The sequence below is a fragment of the Megascapheus bottae genome, chromosome 32, assembly GCF_031878675.1.
Source record: "Megascapheus bottae isolate mThoBot1 chromosome 32, mThoBot2.hap1, whole genome shotgun sequence".
In the NCBI taxonomy this organism is placed as follows: Eukaryota; Metazoa; Chordata; class Mammalia; order Rodentia; family Geomyidae; genus Megascapheus; species Megascapheus bottae.
The window spans coordinates 6,139,671-6,152,912 of record NC_143540.1 but is presented as its reverse complement, the minus strand read 5'-3'; the positions used below and the strand labels follow the sequence as shown (position 1 = coordinate 6,152,912).

At 46.0% G+C, this 13,242-nt stretch overlaps 2 protein-coding genes across 2 annotated transcripts in view; one reads left to right on the top strand and one right to left on the bottom strand.

Moving 5' to 3' along the window:
- Positions 1-2,538: 2,538 nt before the first annotated feature.
- Aste1 (asteroid structure-specific endonuclease 1) lies at positions 2,539-10,687 on the bottom strand. Its single transcript, XM_090323439.1, has 5 exons — positions 10,601-10,687; positions 7,554-8,876; positions 5,832-6,042; positions 3,617-3,803; positions 2,539-3,117 (listed from the first exon to the last, which is right to left on the bottom strand). Exons 1-5 carry the CDS (start codon positions 10,646-10,648, stop codon positions 2,799-2,801), a joined length of 2,088 nt encoding a protein of 695 aa, XP_090179565.1. The 5' UTR covers positions 10,649-10,687; the 3' UTR covers positions 2,539-2,798.
- A 739-nt stretch (positions 10,688-11,426) lies between these two features.
- Positions 11,427-13,242, top strand: part of Nek11 (NIMA related kinase 11) — an 83,415-nt gene continuing 81,599 nt past the window's right edge. The window contains exon 1 of the mRNA XM_090323456.1: positions 11,427-11,975. The gene's annotated coding sequence lies outside the window, so the exon portion shown is untranslated. The remainder of the gene's footprint in view (positions 11,976-13,242) is intronic.

Sequence of the window (13,242 nt, the reverse complement as noted above, 5' to 3'; positions counted from 1 at the left end):
AGTATCTAGCTTTTGCATATTCATGAGATTAGCATGGATGTGGGCTGGTATCTAAATGGTTCTTTCTTCCTCCATATCCTAGTCTTGGAAGTTCCTAATAACACAACTTGATTTTTTTTCCCCCCTGCTAGATTACTTTCACTAACTGTTAAACATCAGAGAAGAAAAAGGAAGGAACTTGAGAACAGTTCATCAGGTAGATAATTTTTCATTGAGGAAAATGGCCTAACGTAGAAACAAGGATGAGCACGTTTGGAGTTGGGCATTACGTGAAACAAAACTGAAACCACACAGCCCAAATACGCTCCCCTCAGGACACACAGACGACATTGTCCATATCCACAACATAACTCGTGTCTTTAGACTCACTATCATTCTCAACTAGCTTTCTGTTGAACTCTTTCTGGTAGTACATGGGCCATACTTAGTTTCTCATGAGAATGCATGGGTAGCAAATAAAACTTCATACTTAGGAACATTCATTAATTTTACCTTGCTTTCTGCCTCTTGTCACTTGGCCACTCGTGCAGTTTATGTCTGCATCCACTCCTCAGTGGGTGAACAGATTATTTTCTCATTAAACATTTGTTTCGTCCCCCTTTGTACTAGAAATAGAAAGGTAATGGCATCCTGTGCTTGGGAAATTCATGGCCTGGGAGAGCAGGCGATAAAACTATGAAAAAGCTGTCAGGAAAGCAGTTTATCATGCTCTTAGCAGTCCTTTTCACTAAAAACACATATTAGAATGAATACAGCCCACTGTTCACCAGAAGTATCGTTTGAAAATCTGTAAAATGGCTTTTTAGACTGACCTGTTACCAAAGAGTAGCTGACTGGTATCTTAAAATACGGCACGGATAAATGTGAATCTGAATGAGTATGACTGAACAAATAGAGTATCCTGATGAGCTTTTTGAGCTCAGTTCATGATATGACTGTTGATGCTTACTTATTTTGACTTAGGGTTGTCGGAGTTGGCAATATCGGAAAATATTGGGTCACCTGACATTAATGTTGAGTCACTGTGTGTAAACATTGCTACTTGTTTACATTTACAAAGAAATAAGTCGTTATCGTCACATCTTCTGAAGGTTCTCAGTCTTTTTAAACTCTGGAGATTAATGTCCAATACATGTCTAAAATGTTGAAGAAGCTGAAGGGGAAAAAATGAGTTTCATAAGCTCCATTTTTTTTGGTTTTGTTTTTAAAGTGAAGTAATAAGTAAACAGCCTTGACACAATAAGGTGTTTCACACAGGTTTTGCCTAAGGCAGTCTGAATAGAAATTGAAACTGCAAGGGGCTGAGGTAAGAATACTATAGTTTCCTATATTACAGAGCTTTCAGAGTGAGCATTTTTAAGGTTACAAAGTGGAAAGCCCTGATTGAACATCTCCTTTTGCATTTGCAGTAAAGGAGAGAGAGAGACAGAAAGGGAGAAAGAAAGTATATTCCCAACACTCAGGTGGAAGAAGAAGGATTGAAGAACTTGAGGCAGCCTGGGGGCTTTGTAGTGAAAACCTATGTCTTTAAAAGAAAAAGCAAGGGGCCTGGAGCCAAGCCTAGTGGTAGATGGCTTGTCTAGCATGCATGAAGCCCGGTGTTCAATTCCTTGGTACCACATACACAGAAAAAGCTGGAAGTGGTGCTGAGGCTTCAGTGGTTGAGTGCTAGCCTTGGGGAAAGTCCAAGGACAATGCTCAGGTCCTGAGTCCAAGCCCTAGAACAGAGAGAGGAAGAGGAGAGAAAGAAAGAGGAGAAGGGGGAGAGAGCTAACGTTTTCATTTTTTATTATTTCCTTTTCTTTTAGCTCTTGTAGCTCAGAATGTTGTTCATGGTGCAAGGGCTATTACAGTTCAATGTCTTTAAACCTGGAGTACACCTTACATGCCTCCCTTTCGTTGTTGCGTCTGGTGTCCTATCCGTCTTTCACAGCCCAGATTTTTTTTTCTGAATATGTAGAAGGTATTTAAATTTTTTTGAAATGATCACAAATGTTACAATTGATTGCAAATGTTCTATCAACACTCATTCTGCTGTGAGAAATAACTGAAATAAGACTGATATCCTTGAATATATAGCTGGCTAAGTTGTTGCAATTGAAAGGTTTTTGTTTTTGTTTTTTTGAGGTAATCCTGGAGTTTTAAACTTAGGGTGTTGGGCTTCCTCTATTACTTGAGCAGTGCCCACTGCCCTGTAGTTTAAAGTAGACAGGATATTACTGTCAGCTTATTGAAATGGAACAATGGAAATACAAATGAGGTTTTCACACATATTTAAGATATATATCCTGGTGATAGTGGCTTGTGCCTGTAATGCTAGCTACTCAGGAGGCTGCAATCTGAGGACTGGGGTTCAGAGTCAACCCGGACAGGAAAGTCTGTGAGACTAATCTCCAATGAGCCCCAGAAAACCAGAAGTGATGCTGTGGCTCAAAGTGATAGAGCACTAGCCTTGAGCAGAAGAGCTCAGGGACAGTGCCGAGGACCTGAGTTCAAACCTCAGAAAAAAAAACAAAAAAAATTTCTTAGGTTGCATTTATTAAAAGAATGTTAAAAATGCTTTAGAATTCAAAGACATTTCTTAAATCAGGTTGCATTTATTAAAAGTAGAATTTAAGAAATGCTTTAGAATTCAGAGAGTATCTTTTGTAATTTTTATCCCCCTAACAGGTGAGTCCTAAGGAACAAGGTTAGTTGTTTCCAAGGAGGTAAGAGACAGATGTTCACTTGAGATCTTGCTTGTCCGTGTTCATTCACACATTCCTCGTGGTGCATAACCTATTCAAGCTTTCAGGCTCTCAGGCCTCAGTGTGCTCTTCTGAGTTCTCAGACATCAGTAGCTCAAAGCGGTTGCTTCCGCCATGCCAGAACTTAGCCTGTGGGATAGTGCCCACTCTGTTCTTTGACCGACTATTACCTTTTTTCTTCTGCTTGTCCCTTTTGGAGCTGGATTTATGCTTTGGTAAGAACAGTTCAGCTGGGGCATAGGCCTTTGTGGCAGTGAACAGCTGTTCATAAAGATGCTTAGCCTTGGGACATGTGCTCAGAAGACCTTCCACTGAGGTTGACGCCTGCAGCCGCCGGCACAGACTGTGCACCAGGCTTCCGCTATACAGTCTGCACATTGGGAGGGAAAGTGCGGCTGTCAGTCATCTATCCGTGATGAACCTGCCCTCTACAAATGGTATCTCGACACCCAGAGCTTACTGTTCGACTTCACTGCTTAATTATTGCAGAATCTGCCCTAGTTGGAAGGAACTAACTGGTTAAAACAAGTGCTTCTTGGCTGGATATGCCTGTTTGTTTTGGGAGTGGGGGAGGGGGGGAAGAGTCGAGTGATCCTCTTTATCACTTCCAAGAAAAGGAATTGGACTGGGAATGTGTCCTAGCGGTAGAGTGCTCGCCTAGCATGCAGGAAGACCTGGGTTCCATTCCTCAGTACCACATACACAGAAAAAGCCAGAAGTGGTGCTGTGGGCTCAAGTGGTAGATCCCTAGCCTTGAGCTGGAAGAGATCAGAGAGCGCGCCCAGGCCCGGAGTTCAAGCCCCATGACTGACCTCCCCCAGATTCACTTTTCTGCAGTGCATGTGAACCAAAGTTTCTGAGGTGCTTACCGAGATAGGTCTGGCTCTGGGAGGGGCGTGTTCAACAGCTGGTTGAGATACAAAGCCATCTGAAGGCAGCTCTGCCACTGGCAGAAGATGTGAGCGGTGTCCAGATGCAGCGGGCCTGGCATCTCCTTTGCCTTTTGCAGCTCTTCATACAAGGTCTGAGCAGCACCTGTCTGCCCATCTTCCTTCCCTAGATAGAGACAGCTCAGACACTGGCATCCGCTCGTCCTTCATCCCACAAACAAATACAAGCGAGTTGCTTTTCCATTCATGAATGGCCATGTTGGATAAGTGCATCTACAAAAGCATTCCCCCTCCCCTTTTTTTCATCCTTCCTGAAATAAGATTTCTTTTTACTTCTCCACTGCCTGTTCTTCAATATGTCTGCTTTTGGGTGGGAGCTGAGCTCGCCGCCTGTGCTTGGAGGAAAGTTCCAAGTCTGACCTTGGTATTGGACCCACTGTCAGCTTCTTTGTGGCTGTCTTTCTCTCTGAGAACTGTCTGTGTTCAAAGTAAGGAGGAGGCCCACCTTTCTCAATTAGTGAGCAGTAAGATACTGAGCCTGCCTAGGTGCGGGGTCCACATTCCCTAAAAGAAAAGAAACAGACCCTTGACATGTCTCTGCTGGAGAACAAATGGGCTTCACACTCTGACAGTCTACATTGCATTATTCAGAGAGGAGATGACCTACCACCTGTATATCTTAAAGTAGCAGCGTGTGCTGTTTTCCTGGTAGAGCTTGGTGATCTCTGATGGCTTTGAGCCTTAATTTGGGGGATGTTCTGGAATCTGTGCTGTTTCATTCTTTAACAAATTCTTTCAGAAAAATAAACCTTGAACGGGGCACTGGTGGCTCATACCTGTCATCCCAGCTACTCAGGAGGCTGAGGTCTGAGGATTGCGGTTCAAAGCCAGCCTGGACAGGAAAATCTGTGAGACTCTTATCTCCAAGGAACCACCAGAAAACTGGCTCAAAGTGGCAGCATGCTAGCAGTTTTAGCAAAAGAGCTTAGGGGCAGTGCCCAGACCAAAGTTCAAGCCCCATGACAGACAGACAAACAGACAAAAAAACTGGAGCAAAACAGTGACAGAAATAGTCAATACCATTTGCTCAAAGTACACTGTATGCATCTATAGAATTACCATAATGAAACCCTCTTAGGCTGTTCAGTGTATTGTAGTTATAAATTAAGTTAAATTAAAAATAAGTTTGACAAATCTCAAAAGACAAAGTTCAATGTCTGCGCTACTCAACCTGGTATCCTGTCTGCATGTACCTAGGAGGTGTCTGGTGAGAGTTGTGTTTGCAATTTGAGTTGACACGTTAGAAAGTAATCACTCTGTGATGAAAACGTATGTATTATAACATTCATGGTCTTTTTAAGAAAGAAGTGAGGTGCTGGTTGTGTGGGTTACAGGTGGGTTACACCTGTAATCCCAGCTACTTGGGAGATGGAGACCAGGAAGATGGTAGGTTGAACCAGCATAGGAAGGAGGTTAGTAAATCCCATCTCAAAAAAAAAAAAAAAATCCACCCAAAACTGTGTGGTGTGCACGTCTGTCATCAGCAATCAGGGAGGTGTAAGTAAAAGGATCATACTCCAGGCTGGCCTGGGAGGGTGCGTGGGGGGGCAGCTGGAGGAAAAAAGCAAGACCTTACCATTCTCCCCCACCCCCCAAAATAGTGGAAGGGCTGAGGATGAGGATCAAGTGGTACAGCACCTTACCTAATAAGCACAAGGTCCTGTAGTTCAAAGCCTACGAACTGCCAGAAATGAAGTGTTTAGTGCTTCAGCATCTGACCGGATATTTGAAATAGGAAAAGAACGGGGGTGTAAAATGTAGCAGGAAAACATGATCACATTTATGGTGCTGGCTGCTCCCACATCTGAAGTTCTGATAAAAACACAAATGAGGGAGCTGGACGCGGTGACTCACGTCTGTCATCCTAGCTACTCAGGAGGCTGAGATCTGAGGATTGTGGTTCAAAGCCAGCCTGGGTACTAAAGACAGTGAAACTCTTACCTCCAGTTAACCATTAGAAAATGGGAAGTGACGCTGTGGCTCAAGGGGTAGGGTGGTAGCTTTGACCTGAAGCTTGAGCCCCATGACCGACAAAAACAAACAAAAACCATGAGGGCAAGCTGAAATTCTTTGGTATCTTGCGTCTACACAGTAGTTGATAAGGTACTACTCCTGCAATCCCCACATAACCTACCAGGGCTTCTGGCCATGGCATACAAGGGCCCCTGAAGCATCCCCAGCAACAGGGCTTGCAGGTGCTGGAGCTTTGCCTTGGTCTCCGGGTGCTGCAGCCAGTAGCAGCTGACAGCCATGGGCAACTTCAGAGCAGCAGGGATTGCCTCGAGGAGAGTCGGGTCCACCTTCAGGGTTTCTAACAGCAGTTTCTTTCGCCTAAGCAAGGGGAGCTGTAGAAGGTATACCACGCATCTGTTATCTTGAGTACCATGCAGAGATTTTTTTTTTTAACATGAGCTGTGGAACTTGAACGCTTCTTGGAATAAAATGTAGCCTACTTTGAGAGACCAGAGATTTACATTTAACCCTCTTGGCTTTACTGCCATGGAGTCCTTGGGTACCACTGATAACTACTCATCACCAAACTTACAAGTTATGTTCATCCAGATTCTGTCTCAGGTCTCTTCCCTACTGTACTTTCATTCTATAAATGAGGATCATCTCTGGTGGCTACTTCAGAAATATATGCAAGGGAGATAGGAGAGCTGGGGGAGGGGAGAGGCAGTTAGTAGCTTAGTGGTAGAGTACTTGCCTGGCATGTTCAAGGCCCTGGGTTCAATCCCCAGCACTACAAGAGGACAACAAGGAGATAAGACTATTTTCAGGATAGTGCTGGCAGCAGACATCACGCTCAATTCTCCTTCACTCTTCCACAGAAGAGTGTAATCAGACCAAAAGCACAGAGCCAAGTACACGACTGACCAGTTCACGCTAAAGGAAAGTCAAATGATAACCAAGCACAGAGTTGAAAGTTTCACCCTACCTGGAATACAGGTAAGTGCTGAGACACTTAAGATATCACCACTTAGAGGATACTGTAACTAGAGTGCTTCATTTCACTGAGTTAATTGGATTTCATATGAAGATAACTGTACTGACCCGTATGACTGATAACCCTCCCTTTCCCTCCTCTCTTGAATAAACTGACTATCCTAAAAACTGTTTATTGTGCACGCTAGATTGAAAAGCGAATGGGAGAGGCTACTCACAGTGTATTTGATCAGCAGGCAAAACCCAGAAAAGGGGCCAGGACTGTGGCCTAATAGTGTCTGCCCAGCATGCATGAAACCCTGGGTTCAATTCCCCAGTACCACAACACAGAAGAAGCCAGAAGTGATGCCGTGACTCAAATGGTAGAGGACCAGCCCTAGTACATAGTACCATGACTACCAGCTATCCTAGTAGCCAACTTTGTGCATGTGTGTGTGTGTGGTTGGTTGGTTATGGGGCTTAAACTTGATACCTGAGTGCTAATCCTGAGGTAGACAAGGGCTTGAACTCAGGGCATGGGCACCGTCCCTGAGCTTCTTTTGCACAAGGCCAGCACTCAGGGCTTTGTGTATGCTAGGCAAGCACTCTACCACTAGGCCACAATCCCAGCACACTTACAACTTTTATAGTGACTCCCAAAAACTTCATTCTACCCAGACTTCAGTGGCTTCAGTGCCTATAAATCCTAGCAACTCAGGAGGCTGAAATTTGAGGATCATAATTTAAAGCTAGCCTGGGCAGAAATGTCTGTGAGACTTACCTCTTATTCATCACCAAGACAAGCCATTAGTGGAGCTGTAATTCAAGTGGTAGAATGCTAACCTTGAGCAAAAGCAGCTCAGGCCCCTGAGTTTAAGCCCCAGGACCAATGAAAACACAAAAGTTTTGTTATGATTTTAAAACAACTTACCTCCACCAATTTTCCCAAGTCACAGTGGTCCTTGGGAAGTTTTACTGGATCAACGATAGACGTTTTGATATTTTTGTGAATTCTTTCCACTTCGCTGACAGTTCCAGGCTGAGGAGGCAGTCTGACATTCCGGCACCTGTTTTCAGGATCAGCTGAGGTATTTAATAGAAGTCCGTAGATAGTTTGCCGGATGGGCTGAGATATTCTGTGGGCATTTGGTTGCTGTATGTTCTCTACCTGGGTGTGGAGAATGGTCCGTCTTAGCACCAAAGCATCACTGATGAATGGAGACAGCTGGCCTTTGGCTAAAGCTGCGTAGACCCATTCTGGTAAACCTAGATTCAAGGAGTCAGGACAGACGTAAACACCACATTGGAAGAAGTCTTGCAGTTTTGATTGAGCCTGCTGGTATTCCTCCATGGAATAGCAGAGAAGTTCCTTAACATTTTCACGATTCTTTTTGGGGAGATATTTCAGGACATTATCTAGTGCTTCTGTGGGGTCCGAGAAGTGAGACAACCAGTTCAGAAGGCCCAGAATTCGGTGGTGTCTCCTCCCCTTCGATCCAGTAGCCTGGAGAGGAAGACGTACTCTACTTAAGACGGTGTCCACGAAGGGTGGGTTAACGTAATCGTTTCCACACAGCACAGCGAAGAGAGGCAGAAGAGCTTGGTTCATATTGTGGAAACGACGGCAGAAGGCAGCGCGGGAGAAGCATCTGGCAGGAATATAATAGTTCTGGGTGTCTTCGGTGGTGCTTACGTTTCTCCACTGAAAACTACTGAAGGGGCAGAACCCAGCGTGGAGGTCAAAAATACAAAAGTCGCTGTCTGATGATAACACAGGACAATTCCAATGATTGGCTAGGGTCATAATGTCCCGATCTGCTTCAGAAAAGCACTGGACAAAATACACCTGAAGTTTGATCAACACCTGAATGAACACTTCCCGGATGAGTAAGGGACACACGTAGCCACCCCCACCCATGGACAGAGAATGGGCTGCCTGGATCTTTTCTCTAACTCGATCCTTTAGAGTTGTAAGCTTTTTATCTGAAATGTCACACCCTCCATCTAATACAACATATGGGCATATGTTACAAGCAAAGAGTGATTCGAAGAATTTCTGTACAACGTCGGCGAAAGAATCATAATCCCCCCCATACCGGAGCTCCAAGTTCGAATTGAAGCAGAGTCGGTGGAAAAGAGCAAAGCCATCGATGATGAGTTTTGTGTCCCGCAGTTTCAGATCAGTGAAGAACTCGCTGTGATCTTCCACAAAACTCATTAGTCCACGAATACCCATGATGACAGTTCGAATCACCTGTGGAAAGCAATAGAACACACACACACACATATGTATATATGTACTTTTTTTTTCAGTTGGTATTGGTTTGGGAGTATCAAGTCATTGCTTTCAGCACTAGTAAGTGGCAAATGTTGAAATTCTCTGTAGATCAGCTGCTGGTGGCTCACCCTTGGAATCCTAGCTACTCGGGAGGCTGAGATCTGTCGATCATGATTTGAAGCCAGCCCAGGCAGGGAAGTCTGTGAGGCTCTTTTTTTTTTTTTTTTTTTTTTTTTTTTGCCAGTCCTGGGCTTGAGCTCAGGGCCTGAGCACTGTCCTTGGACTTTCTCAAGGCTAGAGCTCTACCACTTGAGCCTCAGCACCACTTCCGGCTTTTTTTTTTTTTCCTATGTATGTGGTACCGAGGAATCGAACCCGGGTCTTCATGCATGCTAGGCAAACACTTTAACCACTAGGCCAAACTCCCGGCCCCGTCTGTGAGGCTCTTATCTCCAATTAACCTCCACAAGGTTGAAGTGGAGCTGTGGCTTGAACAGTAGAGGGTTAGCTTTGAACAAAATAGGTATAGTGTGCAGGTCCTGAATTCAAGCCCAGGGTCCCCCCCCCCAAAAAAAAGTGGTCTTTAAATAAAATTCTTATCTACATCCATAGATAACATTAGCTAAACCCTCTCTTTTTTTCTCCAATATTTTCCCCTTTGTGAAAGACACAAATTCAATAGTGTGATCTTCCCTCCCTCCCTTTCTTCCTTTTCTCCCAGGATCTTACACTTGCTCAGCTGGCACTCTACCATTTAAGTCCTGTCTTCAGTCCTGGTTTTCTTTTTGACTTGGAGAGTCTCATGACTTTTCTCACTGGGCTGGCTAGTCTTGAATTGTGATTGGTAGAATCTTAGCCTTCTGAGGGTAACGTTAGGATTACAGATATGAACTGAGGATGCAGAGGGTTTCTTTAGGTAGAGATGGAGACTGCTCATGATTCCAAAGAGATATGGCTTCATTAAAATCTATTATTCATACACCAATGTAGAAGTTCTATAGATTTTGATACTTAGATAACAATCACCATTACACAATCCAGAGTATTTTGTACTGCTGGGTCAAAACACAAAGTCCTAAGCTATAAAAAAATGGAATCTTTATCAACTTCATAATAACCCAGTAATAGTAAACTATCAATGTGTGTATGACTTATGGTAGGATTCCAGTTTCTTTTTATATCTTCTTATCATTATTGGTAAGAGCCTGGAAACTTCAGTTCTTAGTAGAAGGGAGGATTAAATGGCAGAAGTTTGGGGTAAAAAAATAAAAACTTAGCTAGGCTGTTTCATGCTTTTAAGAACCCAACTTTTGCCAGGTGCCAGTGGCTCATGCTTGTAATTCTAGCTACTCAGGAAGCTGAGATCTGAGGATCAGGGTTTGAAGACGGTCTGGGCAGGAAAGTCTCTGAGAGATTATCTCAAATTAACCACTCAAAACAAACAACAACAACAAATGGGAAGTAGAGCTGTGGCTCATACTGGTAGGGAGCTAGTCTTGAGCAGAAGATCTCAGGAACAGCTCCCAGGCCCTGAGTTCAAGTCCTACAACAGACCAATAAAAGAAAGAAAGAAAGAAAGAAAGAAAGAAAGAAAGAAAGAAAGAAAGAAAGAAAGAAAGAAAGAAAGAAAGAAAAAATAAGAACCCAATTCTCCAGGTTCACTCCAGCTGGGATTCTTGTATCTTTCTAACTTTACTCACAGGCATGGCAGTACTGGTGTTTCCTTTGACTTCACATTGGCTGAGCATGGCACTGTGATTATTCTTGTCTTTGCCAGAAATCTTTTTTTTTTTTTTTGCACATCCTGACGTTTTGTTGTTCTTGTTGCCAGTCTTGGGGATTGAACTCAGGGCCTGGGCACTGTCCCTGAGCCTTTTTTTGCACGAGGCTAGCAGCGCTCTACCACTTGAGCCACAGCACCTCTTCCAGCTTTATTCTGTGCATGTGGTAGTGAGGCATCGAACCCAGGGCTTCATGCATGCTAGGTGAGCTCTCTACCACTAGGCCACACTCCCAACCCCCTCTATTTTATTTTATTTTTTTTCTCTTGTGGGAGCTACCACATTAGGACTGATCCTGCTTCATACACTTGTTGGCATCCCTGAACACCTCCCGTTTTCCCTGCACTATCCCAGCACCTAAACCTTCACGGCCCCAGGGGTCTTCACCAGGTCTGGTTCTTCCCCCCCTCTGAGAACAGTCTGCCTTTTCCTTACTCTTAAGCCAGTGACAGAACCCTGCACAGAAACACCAGCCGGGATCGGGTTCGCATCCTTGCACCCCGGCTCTCACAAGACTCCCCCGTCCCAGAAGCAGCACAGCCCACCTGCTTCGTCCCCGTCCATCAATCAGCCGCAGCCCGCCTGCAGGTCGAGCCAGGTGCGCGAAATAAATCCCACCGGCCCGTCCATCAAAGCCCGCGTGGAGCCTCGCCAGGATTGACAGGCCAGGTGCGTGAAATAAATCCCAAGAGCGCGGGAGGGATGGGGGGGGGTGCGTGCGGGTGTCTGCGTGTGACGTCACGGAGGAACCCGGATCGAAGGAGACCAAGCCTGTCAACGCTGCGACGGGGATGACTGGAAGACGTTCTCGGGCCTGGAGATGCGAAATCTTTAAGCAAAACGTTCCGAAGAGGCCGCCATCTCGTTCTCTCTTTCTCTCTCTCTCCCCCTCAAGGACTTAGGTGCCGACAAGGCCCGCCGTCTTTCCTCTAGGGAAGCTCGGCACACCGGGCCTTCCTACTTGGGGAGTCCACATCCGGTGGCCCAGCGGCCTCTTCCGGCTTCCCAGCATGCCTCGCGCCGTCTCCCTGGCGACGGCGTCCAACCACCGCGGCCGCAGCCTGGCGGCCGTCGCTGTCCCCGGCCGGGGGCTCGGGGTCGGCCCGTGAGGGTGACCCCGCGAGGTCACCTCCTCGACCGGCCGGGCGTTTTCCTCCACGCCCTTCCGTGGCGGAGGCGGTGAGGTGGCCCCCGAAGGGTCAGGTCCCCAGCGTCCGGGCGGCCTCCCGCGGCTTTACTGTGATACAGGGCCGGGCAGCTCCGGCCCGGGTCTTCCCGGCGAGGGCTGGTTTGGGTAAGGACTTCCCCGCCCCGCTCCCCGTCCCTTCCCCCCCTCGCCCCCCCCCCCCCCGCTCCTCGTCCCCTCCCCCCCCTGCTCTCCGTCTCTCCCCCCCCCCGCTCCCTGTCCTTTCCCCTCCCCCCTCCTTTCCTTTTCCTATCTGCCCCTGTTTCCCCCTCTCTCCCCTTTTCCTCCTCACTCCCCTTCCTCTTTTTGCGCTGGTTTTGAGGCTTGAACTTAGGTCTGCTCCTCCTCCCCCTCCTCCCCCTCCCCCTCCCCCTCCTCCCCCTCCCCCTCCCCGTCCTCCCTTCTTGCCCCTGAGTGGTAGAAGGACTGATACTTACCTGCCCTCACTGTGCTCCTGGACACCTGGCACTTGTAGGGTGTTGTGGCCAGGCACATAGGAGTACAAAAGCAAAGGTGTGTTCCCTGACACACAAATGCATTCATCACTTTGAGGGGTGGGAGCTGTTACAAGTAGCTCTGGCACTTAAGATGGTGGGGAGGGAGCTTTCCTGAGTAGCCTTATGAGAATTCATGCCTTTTTTGAGGGGTGTCATTACTGGCGATTGAACTCAGGGCCTTGCACATGCTAGGCAAGTGTTGTACCACACTTGAGCCATGCCCCCATTCCTGTGGTGCAAGGAAGAGACTGGTGGGAGTGGTGGCTTACATGTGGTCTGAGGTGGATGTGGCAGGGCTGAGTCTATGGGATAGGCCCAGACCCAGCCAGCCAGCCCAACACTGCTAGGGCTGAACTCCCCTTTATGAACAAGACATATTAGATCCAGACTTGTCCCTCTCTAATTCTGTCCTTTGCTAAACACAGACCTTAATCTCTATCCAACACGAAAGGATGGCGGGATCCCAAGGGCTTCCTTCAGTTGAAGAGGCTGTCATTCCGGAGAGCATGTTCCTTGTTATTTTCATTGTTTGTTTGTTGCCCAAGTAAAGCCCTTTGATCATCATAACAAGAGCTATTTTAGAATTGTTGAATATAGAAATCTTAACACCAAAACATAGACAGTCTTCAATTTAAAATCATATTTTTATATAGATCTAGAACAAAAGCATTCCAAGAAAACATTGAACATTTTTGTGAAACAAAAGTGGTTTTTACTATAAACCTCATATGAAATATATTTGCTTTTCATAACTCTGCCATGAATTGTTTAACTCCTGGAGGAATTACTATTTTCCTGCAATACATTTTATATTCAGCTAACATTAAAATGCAATTTTAGGTTGGAATTGTATTACTTCTAATCCAGGGAGATTACTC